This window comes from Triticum dicoccoides, chromosome 1B, assembly GCF_002162155.2.
Source record: "Triticum dicoccoides isolate Atlit2015 ecotype Zavitan chromosome 1B, WEW_v2.0, whole genome shotgun sequence".
Lineage (NCBI taxonomy): Eukaryota > Viridiplantae > Streptophyta > Magnoliopsida > Poales > Poaceae > Triticum > Triticum dicoccoides.
The window spans coordinates 604,592,495-604,610,122 of NC_041381.1; the positions used below are offsets into that span (position 1 = coordinate 604,592,495).

The 17,628-nt window shown below is 43.7% G+C and overlaps 2 protein-coding genes, 1 non-coding gene and 1 pseudogene across 3 annotated transcripts in view; 2 read left to right on the forward strand and 2 right to left on the reverse strand.

Annotated features, from left to right (window-relative positions):
• The window catches only part of LOC119349034 (cytochrome c biogenesis CcmF C-terminal-like mitochondrial protein), a 3,239-nt gene extending 2,609 nt beyond the window's left edge, over nt 1-630 (reverse strand). The window contains exon 1 of the mRNA XM_037617045.1: nt 3-630. Coding sequence (XP_037472942.1) covers nt 3-565 — 563 coding nt within the window. The 5' untranslated portion in view covers nt 566-630. The remainder of the gene's footprint in view (nt 1-2) is intronic.
• Nucleotides 631-2,586: 1,956 nt separating this feature from the next.
• TRNAC-GCA lies at nt 2,587-2,657 on the reverse strand. Its single transcript has one exon. It is a non-coding gene; the product is annotated as a tRNA-Cys (tRNA).
• Nucleotides 2,658-7,707: 5,050 nt separating this feature from the next.
• On the forward strand, nt 7,708-9,491 carry LOC119349035 (annotated as a pseudogene).
• Nucleotides 9,492-14,063: 4,572 nt separating this feature from the next.
• LOC119309867 (ATP synthase subunit a-like) lies at nt 14,064-15,442 on the forward strand. The gene has a single exon (XM_037585773.1). The coding sequence runs from the start codon at nt 14,243-14,245 to the stop codon at nt 15,062-15,064; it is 822 nt and encodes a 273-aa protein (XP_037441670.1). The 5' UTR covers nt 14,064-14,242; the 3' UTR covers nt 15,065-15,442.
• Nucleotides 15,443-17,628: the final 2,186 nt, after the last annotated feature.

Genomic DNA, 17,628 nt, shown 5'->3' on the forward strand with positions numbered 1-17,628 from the left:
AAGCTACAGGCCCAAAACCTTCGACCCTTCTTTCTATATGGGGGTGCCCGGGGCACCTCATCTTGTAATTTTGTTGATCATTCCCCTTAGGCCGAAGTGTTTGGCCTTTACTTCGGAGCGCCCGCTCACACTTCGCTGACCTATCGCGTGGTAAAGAGAAGAGAGTACGAAAGAATTGTAAACAGAGCAGACCGCAAAAAGATTCTAAATATGACAAGTCCCCCATGGATTCGATAATAAGGAAATGAAGAACGGGAACGAAACGAAATAAAGCATTTCTAGCGGATGAGCTTCTCTCCATTTTGTCTGGTAATAGAATAGGGTGGCTTGCTTTGACCAACACTCCACTTTTTGCTCTGTCCATGGAGCGTATGAATTTCCTTAAATGTAGATAGACCAAAAAAGGGAATAAAGGGATAGGAATAGGAATTATAGTACCATTGGAAGAAGAGGCACCAGTGGGAACATCTCTACTGACGAACCATTTCAATAGTACGGGTGCTGCCGTGCCACGGGGCACGACCATGGAAGTAATGAAAAAGAAGAAGTTCTGTAGTTGGACCATCTGCTCTATCCGTTCGATTTGAGCTTCTCCAGAGAAGATGAGACGCTAAAAATGAAAGTGTTCGCAACGCATACCGGAAAAGGGTACCTATGTTGCCGACCATTAATGACTAGTTCGAAGACCAGGAGCAGGGGCACGTGCCAAGAAAGATTTGTTACTTTCCCTATGGTTTTCGAACATTTTCAATAAAACCTTCTCGTAGAAGTATTTTCACAAAGTTTTCGGTAATATTAGTAGATGATATTCGAACCCTTCCTTTTATTAAGATTCAAATTCTTATTCTTATTATTATCTAATTATTCTTTTTTTTCATGTATATGCGTCAAACACAATCTACTAATTGATCTATATTCTGATACCCTACTATATCGTAGTCTCTACTACTAGTATTTTTAATACCTCAGGAGCTCATGAGACTCTTTTAGTGAAATTCATAAGTCTCAATTCCCGAGCGATCGCACCAAAAACTCGAGTTCCTTTTGGATTTCCTTCTTGATCAATGACAACCGTCATCATATCGTATTATCATACCATTGTCACGTTTGAGTTCTTTACATGTATGTACAATTACAGCTCGTCTTACTTCTGTCTGATCTTTCTAGCGGCATTTTGAGTAGTGCTTCTCTGATTACAGCAACAATAACGTCACCAATATGAGCATATCAGTGATTACCAGCTCCTAAGATTCGAATACATATCAATTCGATAGCCCCACTCCGTTGTTATCTGCCACATTCAAAAGGGTCTGAGTGAGATGGATCTTGGAAGTCTGGTTTTTGATTGGATAGTGATCTCGGGCACGAGTGGTTGATCTTCGCTGGCCGTGAATGGCCATGGAAAGGAGTATTGATGTCAATATGTTCGATCGAGAAGATTGGACGATGAAAGACGTATCCTTTGTGGTTTGAATAATAGGCTGTGGTCTCGATATTGGGCTATGGGCTGATTGCTTTCTGTATGAGCCTCTTGTGATTGGGCTCCCGTGGGCGGATTACCCGATGTGTACTCATCTGCCAACAAAGAGGAGAAGACATAACCAGAAGAATTGTGAGAAATAAGTTAATTTATCAAGTTGAGGCATTTCGATTTGGATTTCAAATAAGAAAGAAAAGACTCCTGCGCCCTCGAGAGCATTCTCTTTCACTTGCATTTCTTCCTGAAGTTGGCTCGAAGACCTGTCCAGCCTTGATTTTCCCAGTAATTACTCGAGCGCGCTGAGGCAACTCTGAACTAAGCTCAGGGGAGGGGTAGTAGGTATGCTTCAAACCCTCCGGCATCTTGAAGAACGATGGCACTAGATCGGGAAAGATGAATGACCAATGAGGACAGGACAATGGGGGAAGTTGGTAATAGAGAATCCTCCCTTCTTCTTTGCTTTCTTGCCTGAAAAAATCCAAAACTAACCATTGGAACCTCATGGGCTACCGAGTTAGGAGATTCATTTTCTTTATTACTTTTACTTTTTTTACTAAGTTATTCTAAAAGATAAGAGCTAACCGACCATCCTGATTGAATGTTTGAGTACTCGGAGTCTCTCGTAAGTATGGAAAGAAGGTCTCTTCTTTCCACAACTCCTAAATTTCCCATCAGCCTATCCAATCTAATTCCAGACAGAGTCAGTAGACCTTACTTTAGTGTAGGTAGTGTCAGATAATTAGGAAGTCTTGATAGTCTTTCGTATAATCTCTTCTTCAATCCTAGGAGCAAAAAAGGAATGTCCTTTAGGGACCTTTGGATAAAAAGATTTCCGACCTCTTACTTTTGTAGTTATGAATTGCGGAATAGAATCAATTATGAAATTCATAAGTATATATCCCTCATCCCTATTGGTATCGGTTTGGGCCACTACCCAGAACCCTGCCAGAGCCCTATTTTTAAGAAGAAATTGACAGTCTTTTTTAGAACTAGAACTATGGTAAAATCCAGTATCGACAGGCCTAGTTCTTTTCCTTTGCTTATGCAGGGCAATAATTTGTCGAGTTCAATCAGTACAATAAGAAATCCTAAGTATTTTTTTGGTCAGGCGACACCCAGATTTGAACTGAGGATAAAGGATTTGCAGTCCCCTGCCTTACCGCTTGGCCATGCCGCCAAATCCAATCCAAAATAGAGCAAAATCTTATTCATCCACATTATTTTACTATTTTTTATTCGTAGGAGGGGATTATTAAACCCTTTTTGATTTTTTTAGATCGTTGAATCCCTTTGTACTTATCCCTTTCCAATCCCTTTTAATAAATTCATTCCTATTTTTTATTGGACCCAGTTTTATTCTCTTCGATTGATTGTATCTCAAAACACACATTGCTTAAATACCTTCTCTTTCTATTGAAAAGAGAAAGGATTTCCAATCATAGCAAATTTAGGAAAAATTGGAACCATTAACTATATTATTTGTTATTATTTCTTATTTTTATAAATTCTATTTGTTAGTAGTGAACGGTTCTAAAATGGGTATTGTATCCCAAATAGTGTTTCCTTAATGGCATAACAAAATCAAATTTATTTACGGCTAATCAGTATCAATTAAAAAAAAGAGAATTATGATATTGATATAGTGAGACCTGACCCCTGTTGCTCCAAGTGAAATTCTTTCTAGGGTTCTTAAAGATATTCTCCATTTTTTCCCTTTCCCTACAATAAAGTATAGTCTGAAGGCTAGCACGAACCATTCCTCGCTTATGATAATCTAAGGCCAAAAAGAAAGAAGGCTCACACCATAATTATACATACCCTTTTTCCTCGATCGTCAAGGTCGTGGATTTGGATCGATTTCGGTTTTACGAGCTTCATACATTGTTAAGAAAAGTACTCGGCATTGGAAAGCATCACGTTCTGGCCACACACAAAAGAAGTCGGTGGAAGGTATGGAATTTCTCGGCTGAAGGTCAGAAAGAAAGCAATCGCCAGTGCTCTCGGTTCCAGCAACGAGTCTTTTCTCTGAGAATTAAGGAAAACAAACTAACCTTGTCTGTCTATGTTCACCTTGACATGAAAGACTCTTTTCCTAACCTGACTGTTCTACCTGGCTAGTTCACTTTACTTTTCGAGGGATCCTGGATTGGAGTTCACTTGTCTATGAGTGTCCGAACAGCTTCAGATCCTTCCAAGGCGCAGGGGTTCTCTCTCCATTCACTTTGAGATGGGTTTCTTGTGATCTTTTTAGTAGTTTTTCCGTCCCATTTTTTGGTAAATTAAGTCTTACACAACTGTCCCCAAGGATGTCCATTCCATTCGGCATGGACTCCATCTCGCATTCGATCTCCCTCCTTTCCCTGAAAGAGTCGAGGTCTCTCTGGACTTCTCTTTTGCCTCTCTACCAGATTCAGAAAAAGGAAGGAAGAGGGCCTCTCGACGGGAGTGATTCCCCGAAAAGAGATCGTTCCCAGCATCCTCGAGTTCGTAGTCAAACTCACCTTCATCCACCTTTCATGGACTGGCGCGGGCAAGCGCCGGTGTCTGGAGCAGGAGATGGAAGCTTGGGTTGAGGAGGCTGTCAACGAGTCATCAAAGGCGATAGATTGGTTATATTCGGATTCGTTTGATTTTTATTTTCTTTTTTTTTGGTTGTGAGAGGTCTGAGTCCACAGCTGGGGTAGAGGTGTCAGATGACAATTGAAGTAGGGGTCTGCCTCTTTCAAAGGGAAGCAAGAGTCTCATAGGGAAGGAGATCCTGCACAGACCAATCCCAATCAGGAAGAGAGTCTTGTTGTCAATGAAAGCAATTTTTCTATGTCACATATCTGCCTATCTTGTGTTGTGAGCTATAAAGTACCCAGCAGGGGGGGTGGACCAAGAAAGAGGCAGGCGATTGGGTCCTTCCCATCCTCTGTGATGTCAGTCTCTTTGTCATTCTTTCACCCTTGCTGAGTAGCGAAGCGAGCATACTCAAGATCCAATTCATCAATCATTTGAGTTGGTACGAACATAGGAATCCAGACTCCGCTTGATTCGATCTTCAGTTTCGACCTTCATCAGTCAGGAAAAAGAAGAAGGACCCACTTATTCCACTCGGAGAGACCGAACCAGGCAACAAAAAAAAGAAAAACTGAAGGAAGTTCTCTTTCTATTCCAACTAAACTAAGTGAAAAAAGGGGGAGAGCAAAACAGAAACACAGGAACAAAGAAACTATGTCCAAACCAACGAGTCCTTTGGTCGACTCTAAAGAATGTATGGGGAGTTGGGAGTTAGCCGTCTCATAGGAGTGATAGCTGGGTTTTTCACGGAGTTTCTTCGTACGATTGAAAAAAAGAGTGCTCTAGGTCGGAGAAAACAAGAAGAAGATTGTTCACCAGTCTGTCTCCCAACCTCTTTAAAGCAGCTACCTACCGTGATCTGGTCTTGGGACAGCATTGGCACCCCCGTTTGCTGGATCTTCTAGGCACTCTAAAGCGCTTCCACGAGAGACAGATGGACTTTGAGTTATAGACGGAGAAGAGCCTTTAGAGGATCAAGAGTGATTCCTCAATAAAACAAATGGGATTTTGAGGGAGGGCTGAACGCGATGTACTGAAGGGTTCGCTTTCTCTTATCGGCGCCAGTCTTTCCTGCTGTGAATTTCCCAGGGGGCCCTTTCCTTCTACCTTACTGAACCCATTCACCAATGATTGGATCACTCAAAGCTAAAGACCAATTCCTTCCTTTTAGGTGGTCTAGGTGGCTGGGATACTATGCCCTTCTTTTTAGAGGCTCAAAGACAAGTTCTTTGAAGGAAGCAAAAGAACCCATGTGTCTCGGATGAAGTCTACCCTCTTTTTGTGCCGGGAAGAAGAATGAGATCCAACTCAAAGTCAAGGAAAGCGGCCTAGACCACTGACTTTTGATGGAAGGCTTCTGAACATGGATTGGTCTGATAAAGCCAATTTTTTGGCGAATCAAATATTTTCTGAGAGCACTAGACCTTCTCTCTTTCAGGATTGATTCCCACTCACTGCCTGATAGCAGGCTTGGCCCATGAGACCTATTGTCTTATTGTACTGGCTCACTTCACTACTTTCGAGGATGGGTTTTCCCCTTTTTGGTTCGCAAACGCTCTAACCCATCGAGAAGCTCCATCCAAATTGGACTTGATGTGAGCACTTCCCCAGAGGCAGAGGCTTTTTCTACAAAAGGGTGGGAGCATAAAATGTAGGTGAGTCAATTGCGTGTGGCCTTCAAGTATTTTGTATTGTAACAATATTAGATCGGCATCCAAACAAAGGTGCATGTACGGTTCCTAAGGGATACAATTTTGTCCTAATCATCAAGAAAGATGAAATAAGTTGATAGCACGATCTCGTACTAACACATACTCTCTAAATATTTCAGAACTTGCATGCGGCCTTCAAGCCACAACCGCTGTATGAGTTCTGATCTCAGACTTTGGTTTGGGGGCTGCTGGCCCCTTCGCGTCGACAAGGAAACTGTGGACGACAATGGGTTTAGAATTCGAATAAAACGAAGACCCTATCGAACAAATAGAGGAAAGGGCGGAAAGGGGAAAAAGTAAAGTCTAAGCGACATATGGCACGAAAAGGAAATCCAATTTCGGTAAGACTTGATCTGAATCATAGTTCAGATCCAAGTCGGTTCAGTGAGGGCGACCGCGAAAGTCACCGAATGGGTTCGGTCCGTCTTTTCCTGATCTTTGTTTGTCCCCCCAAAAAAGGCGTGAGAGGACGTTCCAGATGTCCGGGACGGACACGACTTCTTCTAACGCTAGAAGACCACAGGAAGAAACCCGGGACCAGAGCATGTCGTGAAAGACGCACAAAGGGGTGGGCGTTCTTCGACCGTGTTTCCGGGGCACAGTTGAATGTAGATATCATGAACGTGAGGATAAGGATACCAGGCCGAGAAACCCGGGCAAGTACTCCCCTAATGTGCCGATCGCTAGCGCATCCAGGGCCCCGGCGCCCAGCTCTGCTGGAGAGGCCGTCACTGATCTGAAAAGTGCGTCTGCGGTTCGGATAGACTGATTCTGCGAACACCTAGCCCCAGGAATCAATAAAAAAACAAGTGCTAAGTTTCATTTCAGATCAGTGAATAAACCAAAAAAGAGACCTTTCTCGCTCGACGCCACACTATGCTCCGCTTCAACAAATGAGAGTTTTCGGTGGAACCGGTGAACCACGCGAGCTGGTTAGATGCGTGGGGCAGAGGGCTCGTAGTACCTGATAGCGCAGCTATGCAGTGGAAGGGAAGGAGCCTAAATCGACCCCCTTCTTTCTTTTTTATTCAAAGACACAAAAGCAAGCACAAAAGAGATTGGACTCTTGGATGAGACTAAGCAGCTACCGTTCCGACGCGCCCCTGACCCTATCTTGATTCAAATCGAAAACCCTCTCTAAGGTGGAGCCTAGTTGAAGCTGTCATTCAAAGAATAAATGGGAATCCAAATCCAGTTTTAGGGATATAGATGAAGTCTCGCTCAGTAAAGAGAGTTGTAGATTCGTAGAAGAGGATCAGAGTACGCGGGCTACAAAAGGCAGCTAGCCAATGAAAGTAAGTGGAAAGAATATAGTACTTTTGTACTGACCCCTCCGGGGCCCCCGGTTGTTTTGGCGTGCCCTACCCCAACGTTAGACTATTGCCTTTTTGGCCTACGCTTGCTGCTTGCAGCATGGATTCGATAGATCTATCGAATCCATGCTTCCCCCGCCCCGAAGCGAGACTCTATCCAGATCTCAAAGAATAACGAGCTAGGCGGCCGACGAGCAAAGAAAGGGGGCGGGGCGTTTACTTGAAAATGACAACCGCCTGTTCCAGCAGCGGGGGCCTTGCACGAAAGCAAACCTACGATTAAGTAGCAGTTGCTTTCGCTGATGGGCCCAGTGAGGGGGGCATTGTCCCTCAGTTCTTACCAACCTCAGGTGTGTACATCTAACTTATTATCTTCTTTTTTCATGCAAGCCTGACCTTAGCTGTCCATTTCTTATTCATTCAGGGCGCCCCTCGTGGACTTGGCGGTGCTCCTTTCTCAAACCAGAACAACTCTGAACATTAGGGAAAATAAGGGAAGACCACCTGAGCGAACCGACCGAAGGGACTTTACTTATCCGAACCGAACGTTAGCGGCTTAAGCTAAGCCTATCATGAGCTGCGTTGCTGCTTGATCGGCGGGGAGGAAGATCTCAAAGTATGGGGCAAAGGATCATGCACTTTGACTTTGCTTTGTCCCCCGGGATCCACCACAGGTTGGGTTTGAGAGCCGTGTGATGGGTGACTATCTAGCACGGTTCAGAGAGCACGTGTATGTAGTCTGCGCTGGTGAATGGAAGCCCCCGCCGCAAAAAAGAAGCGGCTCTTCCCACGGCTCTGTCACCATTGACTCTATTTATTATTATGGTAAATCATTGTATCAAGATGTCAATCTTAGATCTTATTTTAGTTCAATACGTCCACCTACGAAACTCGCCCTTGGCTTTCGTCTCGGTAGGTGTATTATTCTACATTTTCCCAAAAGGACATTCATTCATTTCTTTCTTCCCGGGCGATCACCACGACTAAAACAAAAACAAGACAAGAAATCAAGACCCGTACTACAGGAAAAGGGCTGGTGGCCGACATTTGGGAAAGTCAAGCCGATCGGGTGTCTTCATTCAAGCGAGGGTACAGAGGAAGAACGAAACGAAGTGAGAGGCCGGGGGGCAGGGAAAAGAGTCGAGTCGATCGACCGGGAGAAGCAAAATGAAATCCGAATTTGGCCGAAAAAGATGCAACATTATGGATACCATGACCGATCACCATCGAGAAAGAAGAATTTTGATAAATCACTTCGGGTGAGCGGGGCCTTCAAGCGGCCTCAATACGCCGGGGTTGTAAATGACATACCTTTCCTTATGGGAAATGCCGCCTCCTTACTAAAAAGGAATAGAATCAAGTTATTTTTACCAAAGAAGTCCCGCTCTAATGGCCCGACGAGTCATCTACTAAAAAGGACCCTCCCCGCTGTGCGCCCCTCCTTGAATTATTCTGTCATGCAATACTTTTTTAATACTAAGAATAAAATGCATTTCGACCCCGTCCTAGTTCTCAATCATTTCGTGGCACCGGGTGTGGCTGAACCATCTACGATGGGGGGAGCGAAGGGAGGAAGCTTAGATAAGAGAATACGCTCTCGCATCGCTTTTTTTAGAAAGCTCTACCAGCGAGAAAAAGTGTTTGGCCCGAGCCAAAAAGAGGTTGATCCACTTCATTCGCCAAGCGAATGATCTTCGCTTCGCGGGAACAACAAAAACCACCATATTGCTCTTTCCTTTCTTCGGTGCTACCTTCTTTTTTCCAAGGGATGGGGTTGGGGTGTATAATAACCCTTTTTTTGAGTATGCCCGGAAACAACTCCTAGCTCAATTTAGGATCAAATGTAGGAACCTCATGGGTAAAGATAAGGTAATGGAATTGATAGAGAAATTCATAGACCTAGGTAGGATAGGAAAATTGATAAAGGGAATAGAGATGATGATAGAGATCATACTGAGAAAGAGGATAATTCCGTACGGGTACAACTCTTATTTAAATGAAGTGCAAAAAATGCGATCTTTTTTGTCTAATAGAACAAACACTAATACCTTAATTGAGTCGGTAAAGATCAAATCTGTTTATCAAAGTGCTTCTCTGATTGCTCAAGACATCTCTTTTCAACCGAGGAACAATCCAATCTCATTTCGTTCCATTTTTAGTAAAATAGTGAAGGATATTCCATTAATAATGCCAAAAGGGGTGGAGGGGATACATATTTGTTGTTCTGGTCGATTAGGGGGTGCGGAAATAGCTAGAACTGAATGCGGAAAGTATGGAAAAACATCTTGTAATGTATTTAACCAGAAAATCGATTATGCTCCTGCGGAAGTATCTACTCGTAACGGAATTTCAGGTGTCAAAGTGCGGATCTCATATAGTCAAAATAAGAAGGGACGTGCTATATCCGAAACGTATGAAATATAGTAAATATTTTAAATGCAGATGTAGTAGGGGTCGTGAACCGGATGGTACACAACTTGGTTTTGGAAGATATGGCACCAAAAGTTGTAGAGCTGGTCGTCTTTCATATCAAGCCATTGAAGCAGCGCATCGGGCTACAATCGGACAATTCCATCGTGCTATGAGCGGACAATTCCGAAGAAATTGTAAGATATGGGTAAGAGTTCTCGCAGATCTTCCTATTACGGGGAAACCCGCAGAAGTTTGAATGGGAAGAGGAAAAGGAAATCCGACGGGTTGGATTGCTCGTGTGTCCACGGGACAAATCCCATTTGAGATGAATGGTGTGAGTTTGTCAAATGCTCGACAAGCCGCTAGATTAGCGGCGCATAAACCATGTTCGTCAACCAAGTTTGTTCAGTGGTCGTAACGTAATTGGTTAGTGGGGAAAAACCGGGCCGGGACTCAAAAGAATTTGGCAAAGTGTTTGTTCCTGAACGAGGGAAGTGGAAAGACAAATAGGGATAGGGAGCTCGCCTCCTTCTTTTTTGTAATCGCCGAAATTGTACGACGACCCTTCTTGTTCCAGGCATACGACCCTGAGACATGACGGTGTCACTTTTCCGGCCCGGTAAAGTGACAGTGATATAAATAAGAATAAGAAAGAGAAGCGTGATGTTGTCGTGTTGTCAGCAATCAAATTATCGTAAATAGATAGTATGGTTGCGTTGTTTCAATTTCTGTTCGTACTCTGATTGCTGTGGCTGCAGCTCGATCTTGGCAAATCTCTCAAATGGATGTCAAAAATGCTTTCCTTCATGGTGATCTACATGAGTTTTTTCTATATGCAGCCACCTCTGGGTATTGAAGTTCCTGATGGTCATGTTTGTCGCCTTCGAAAGGCCCTCTATGGGAAAAAAGCAACCACCTCGTGCTTGGTTTGAGCGGTTCAGCTCTGTGGTTCAAGCTGCTGGTTTCTCTTCTAGTGACGATGACCCTGCACTTTTCACTCATACATCTGACCGCGGTCGTAGCTTGCTTCTTCTCTATGTTGATGATATGTTGATCACTGGAGATGATCAGAAGTACATTGCTTTTGTTAATAAAAAGTTGAGTGAGCAATTCAAGATGTCAGATTGATTTTCTCTCCGTTATTTTCTGGGAATTGAGGTTGATAAAACTAATGATGGTTACTCTCTCTCTCAGCATCGCTATACTCAGGATTTGATCTCACGCTCAGGTCTTACTGATACACACACTGCCGCTACAGCCATGGAGCTCCATCTCCAATTGCGCCCTAGTGATGGTACTCCTCTTGAGGGATACCACTCGCTATCGTCATCTTCTAGGCAGCCTTGTGTACCTCACTGTGACCCGGCCTGACATTGCTCATGCAGTCCACATTGTCAGTCAGTTTGTCAGTGGTTACTTGAGGGAGATGCAAATACTTCATTCTTCCATAGTGCTGCCAATGGAAGACACATAAAATGTAATATTGCTTCTTTGGAACATGAAGGAAATGTTATACAAGATGAGAAAGAGTTGCAAGAACACATTTCTAGTTACTATAAGAGACTATTTGGTTCAGAGGACAGGGGGGACATATCTCTTGGTGGAAGCCCCTTGGTCAACAGAGCACATGCTATCAGAACTAGACAATGAAGAGTTGACTAAGCCTTTCACTATGGAGGTTTTAGAGTTAGTAGTTAAAGAGATGAAAACCAATACAGCTCCTGGCCCAGATGGCTTACCAGTAATCTTTTAGAAACATTTTTGGGAGATGGTTAAAGAGATGGTCAAAAGAATGCTTGATAGCCCGCTGCTGAGGAGTTGCAACTTAGAAGACTTAATTATGGGGTGGTTACTCTGATTCCTAAAACGAAAGATGCTGCAACTATCAAGCAATATTGGCCAATATGTTTATATTATGTTTGTTATAAAATTGTGACTAAAGTACTGACAAATAGGCTTGAGAGAGTTGCAGATAGGGTGGTGAGTAAGAGTCAGACAACATTTATGAAAAACGGAAATATTTTAGATGGGGTGGTCACTATTCATGAGGTGTTTCATGAGCTTAGGAGGACTAAACAAGAGGGGGTCATACTAAAGCTAGACTTTGAAAAAGCATATGACAGGGTGAATTGGGATTTTCTACAAGAGGTTTTGCTTAAAAAGGGTTTTCTTTAGTGAGAAGTGGAGAGGTTGGATTAAACAAGTGGTAGAAGGAGGTGCAGTGAGTATCAATATTAATGGAGAGGTTGGCCCATATTTTAAGAGCTACAAAGGATTTTTGCAGGGTGATCTCACCTCTTCTTTTGAATTTGGTGGTGGTCACAGAAAAGGGGGTCACTCAAGTGTACGGCATTCTTTGTCCGTCCAGATCACGGTACATGTTCGGACTGCTCTGGATCGTAGAGGAATGAATTTCAGGCTACTTTAGATGGGGTGGGCTGCACCCATTCTCGGTACGTACAAGGTGGGCACCCATTCTCGGTTAAGATGGGAAATCCTATAGGGGTAGAAATGCTACATGAAAAAAATCCGCTCTTGCTGTATTAGGAATTGAAAGTAAGTCAACTCCTTCCTCTTAGAGCAACTTGTCGCAGCTGTGACTACTCTTTCTATTTGAATTGAATGTCAGCGAATCACTTGTTTCACTAATGTGACTAGTCTTGACTGCAGATTTTTTCTTTCTATAGAGAAGTGACTGCGCTAGAGATTCTTATTAAAGGTTTGCTTGGTGGCTTCCTTGCTTGACAGGCTTTCCTTGTTGATTGGCTTGGTCTGCTAGTTCCCGGAAATCACTTCCTCTAAGTCTTAAATAGCAGAACCTACTCTTTCTTCAAAGAATGTAGCATACCTAAGAAATGATTTCTCTAACGAGTCAAATCCGTTGTGAAATAAGGAAATGCGCGGATCGCTTCTTCTACCCTTCTCTTATTCGCATTTCCTGCTTACTATTGAAAGAAAAGCTGCTACTGCTGCATATCCCCTTTTCCCTCTAATTCGAGCGAGTAAAGGCGCAACTTCCTCATCTTTGCTTTATAGTTTGATATAATATAGAATTGGATTTTGCTTTCCTTTAAGGAGCTCTAGCTATCTTGCTGATCCACCAGTTCATACTATTAATGAAAGCTCTTTGACCCTGCCCGCGGGTAATCACTTACTGAGCCTACTCAAGCAATCTCCTATTAGCCGCTCTTTACTTTATGGTCAAGCGATTGTAAACTCCTTATTTAGGCTAGCGACTTTGCTGATTAACAAGATTATCGCATTGGAGCTGTGACAGTTATGTAAACTACTTCTCTAGCAAGTAATGAATCTGAGGTCAAAGCCAATGAGTACGCCGGATGTTGCATTTTCGCAGTGAGGGAAGGTTGGCTTGACAGGCTTCGTTCTGGATGTTGTAATCTCTTCTCATGGTCTTTGTTCGCTTTATTATCCCGTTGTGAGAATGGCTAGGACTGTGGATCCACACGCCCCCCCTCTAGTCAATACTTTCCGAGTAGCGCAAGGCTTCTTCGTTGGCAAATAAATGAATTAATGAACTAATTTCCTAATATGACGTGAACTTGAACTAGCATTGATCAAGTCCATGAGCTCATAAGAAGGAGTTCTTCACGTGATAAAGTCCACGGCTTAGCTTAATTCAATAAAAAAGAAAGTATCCAATCGACTTTAGGAGCGCCATATGTTTCTATCTGAAACGGTAAAGCGAGGCTCGCTATAAGGGTCATAGCTAGTTCAGGATTGGTAGGAAAGTAATACAAATGATTGTAATATGCCAACCCCCAGGGGAGCTAGCCTTTGTGTTAAGATTAAAAAGAAGAGCCCTCTTTTCATACGACTCGGTGATTCCATTGCTCTATCCGGCCGCAAGATTCGATCGCGTACAGCACGAGCACGAGATGGGTTGGGGACTTAGAAATGAGCTATGCTCCAAGAATTGACCCCTGAACTACCTTTGCCCGCCTTTTCTTGTAGAATCCATTCCCCCTCTTTTATATATTTAGAATGCTTTTAGGGCTAGTGGAATGAGGCTGGAACCCATCAATATCGCTAAACCGGGAGAGTTTCTTGTGTTGGGTTCAAAGTTTCGCTCTACCAAGGCAAGATATAATATGCATCCAGCTTTAGCTGAATATCGTGAGTGTTCAGCGAAGTCTGCTAGCCATTGGCCTTACGTTCAGGATACTCCTTTCTGTCTTTGCGATGTTTGGTTATAAGAGAATGTTGCTCTTCAGAAAACGCGTATAGTGGCCTTCGTCAATGGGACAAACTCTCCAGTGTATGCGTTACAAGGCAACTAGCATTTTATCATGGAAGTTCATGAAAGAATGTTCTTGTTTTTCGTTGGAAAAAGCAACGCCGACGTCAAGATCAGTCTCCTTTCAAAAGTGAGCGAGAAGAGCTGAAAAAGATGGAGTTACCTGGAGATGAGATTTCTTTCTACGGATATGAAGGATAGAAATATGCTATTTGCTGCTATTACAACGAATCAACCAATTCGTAGTAAGTGTTCCCGTCTTCCCGATCTACATGATTTTTCCCCAACCAACATCTCTCAGAACTTTGCTATAACGCCAAACTTGGATATAACGCCAACGCCTGAGCAAATTGCCGGCGTCACAATAGTTTTACAAATAGAAGAGTATTTGGGCCAAAATGAGTCCGAACAGGGAGCAGTCAATTTAGCTAGAACAGTATTGGGAGCCCGCCACCGAAATGGCGAAACTTGGCAGGGCATATTAGAGGATATTCGGGCGGGTGGTGGTATGGATAATTTTATCCAGAATCTGCCTGGTGCCTACCCGGAAACCCCATTGGATCAATTTGCCATTATCCCAATAATTGATCTTCATGTGGGCAACTTTTATTTATCATTTACAAATGAAGTCTTGTATATGCTGCTCACTGTCATTTTGGTCGTTTTTCTTTTTTATGTTGTTACGAAAAAGGGAGGTGGAAAGTCAGTGCCAAATGCATGGCAATCCTTGGTCGAGCTTATTTATGATTTCATGCTGAACCTGGTAAACGAACAAATAGGTGGTCTTTCCGGAAATGTGAAACAAAAGTTTTTCCCTCACATCTCGGTCACTTTTACTTTTTCGTTATTTCGTAATCCCCAGGGTATGATACCCTTTAGCTTCACAGTGACAAGTCATTTTCTCATTACTTTGGCTCTTTCATTTTCCATTTTTATAGGCATTACGATCATTGGATTTCAAAGACATGGGCTTCATTTTTTTAGCTTCTTATTACCTGCGGGAGTCCCACTGCCGTTAGCACCTTTCTTAGTACTCCTTGAGCTAATCTCTTATTGTTTTCGTGTATTAAGCTTAGGAATACGTTTATTTGCTAATATGATGGCCGGTCATAGTTTAGTAAAGATTTTAAGTGGGTTTGCTTGGACTATGCTATTTCTGAATAATATTTTCTATTTCATAGGAGATCTTGGTCCCTTATTTATAGTTCTAGCATTAACCAGTCTGGGATTAGGTGTAGCTATATCACAAGCTCATGTTTCTATGATCTCAATTTATATTTACTTGAATGATGCTACAAATCTCCATCAAAATGAGTCATTTCATAATTGAATAAAAACGAGGAGCCGAAGATTCTAGGGGGCTACAGCTGCGCTTTTGCAGCACTGAACATGGTTCCGGGTACTCAAGATATTGCGTTTGTGTTTGGAGAGGTGTAGATTGTAGATTCCAGCCGAGAAGACCAGGAAAAGATAAGGATAAAGAATGTCATATATCTCAGGAGCTAGATCACTTCCCGATGAACAAGTAAGAATTGCCTCAACAAAAATGGATGGAATTGGACCGAAAAAAGCCATTCAGCTTCGTTATCGATTAGGTATCAGTGGGAACATCAAGATGAATGAGTTAACTAAGTATCAGATCGACCAAATTGAACAAATGATAGCTCAAGATCATGTTGTTCATTGGGAATTGAAGAGGGGAGAACGAGCAGACATCAAACGATTAATTTCTATTTCTCGTTATCGTGGAATTCGTCATCAAGATGGATCGCCCTTACGCGGTCAACGAACTCATACTAATGCAAGAACTGCTCGCAAGCAAATTCGGAAATGAAAGAAGGCTACCGAAAGAACAAGCAACGGATTTCGCGCTCATCCCTTGCTAAAGCGCATACGTTTTCTTGCTCCTTGGTACTTGTCTGATCAATCACACTGTTCATTAGTTCACTTGATTTTTCGTTCGATGTCTTGAACCGCTTACTAATCACGTATACGTATAGTAGGCCCCCTTCGCCACTCCACGTCTGGCCCGTCTTGGTCTCGCTCACTTTGCCCGCCTATCGTATCGGCTCGACTTCATCCGTCAAGCGACAGCTTCTACCTCTGACGGCTTCACTATCGCTCATGACTGGTAGTACTCTATGTAGTAGTCGGCCTTTGTTAAGCTTCGCCAGAAGCGACTAGTCGCTTCCCGAATGCCTCTTTCTTGTACTAATTAATGTGTATGGTCTAGTCTTTCCAATGCCTCCTTCCTTCCCGCCAACGCACGCTAGATGGAGAGTAAGCAAGCTACCTTGCTTGCATTGCATTCGTTAAATGGTAGCTTCCGCGCCCTTCCTGCCTGCTTCAATTGATGTGAATGATCGTGTCTTCGACATCAATTTCAGTCTGATTAGATATGTCATTGAAACAAATCTGTTTTGTCTCTGTTTTCTTTTCGGATGAGGAGGATGAGCCAGCCGATCCTAACATAATTTTGGAGGAGCCGGACGATGTAGCCTCAAAATCAGATAAAGATGTCTCCGACGCGACCGGACTTCCACTAGATTTTTATAGGGGTCAGGAGGGAAAAGATATGCTGTTTTCTATCAGTCCCAAGTGGATACTCCCTAGCTTCTACGGTCCGCTTACCGAGGAAGAGATACGGGAGGACCCAGGGCCAGAGCAAGTTGGGTTGGGGTATAGAGCCGTAAGCGCGGTGGGGGTGACAGAGGATGTGCTTGTACGGTTCATAGTTGGGTATGATATTCTCGTGGATTGTTGGGAACGTCCTCTATATTCGAAATATGCCTTTCTAGGAGCATTACGATCTGTAGCTCAAATGGTCCCTTATGAAGTCTCTATTGGTCTTATTCTTATTGTGCGCCTTGTGAGCACGTTTGGATCCGCGAAGGCAATCGCTCGGATCTTCCCCTAACCCAACCCGGGAACGGACCGGAGGGAACCGCAGCATGAGGAATGTCCGCGTCTCGTCGCAAGGCTCATTTTGAGTTTTGGGTCATAGGGCGGGCAGTGCAGTCCGGGGCACAAGGGTCCTGGTACTACCCAGGTGCGAAGAACCCCGGAGGCGACTGCAATGAGCAAAAATGTCACTCACCGGCCTAAACGACGAGCAAACACTCGAACGTGAGAGCAAGGGATCACCCAATGAATGGACGAGCTCCAAGGAGGGAGCAGAGAGGGAGGCAAGAACCATGCTTTCAGAGAAGTGGCGGTCCGAATCCACTCTGACAAAATAAAATAACAGACTAAGCCGTGCCTTAAGGGGGGCATTCTCCACACGGGACGGGGCCAAGGCCTTCATGTATGGGTGACAGATCGGCCATAGGAGTACTCCGGGATATACACCAGGGCAACTAATGTCGAGCATACGATGATGCCACCCGTTTTCATTTCGTGAAAGTCCCCGGCAGAGGAAAGGGCTGTAGTTGATGGCGCGTTCTGCTTCTTAGGGCGATGAAATCGTTCCTATGGGATCGTGCGTGGCAGCTGGTATAGATGATGATGAAAGGCGGGCCGCTTCAACCGGGACCTATTCTCATAATAGGCAGCAAGCAAAGCTAAATAGGAAAGGGGGCGACTGATGACTGCCTTTTTCGTCAGAAATCAAAAAGGGTAGAATGTGGAGCTAATATGGCTGGCTACAAGTATAGCCAAAGAAAGATGAGACGAGACGGACTGTCAGAGGACGCAGCGGGACTACTAGGGGAAAGCCCGCCCCCGCTAGCTAACATAGATATCTATTCTTGGTGCGCATATTCGAGATTTAGAATCTCTTTTCGACCAGGCCAGGCCGAATCGGGCCACCACTTGGGATGGGAATGGCTCAGCCCACATGCATCATTTGATGAAAGCACTCCAGCCCAGTCGCCTCCGATCAGTGGCTTGTCAACC

Coding starts and splice junctions, on each gene's coding strand:
- LOC119309867 (XM_037585773.1), top strand. CDS start 14,243: ATGGATAATTTTATCCAGAATCTGCCTGGTGCCTACCCGGAAACCCCA.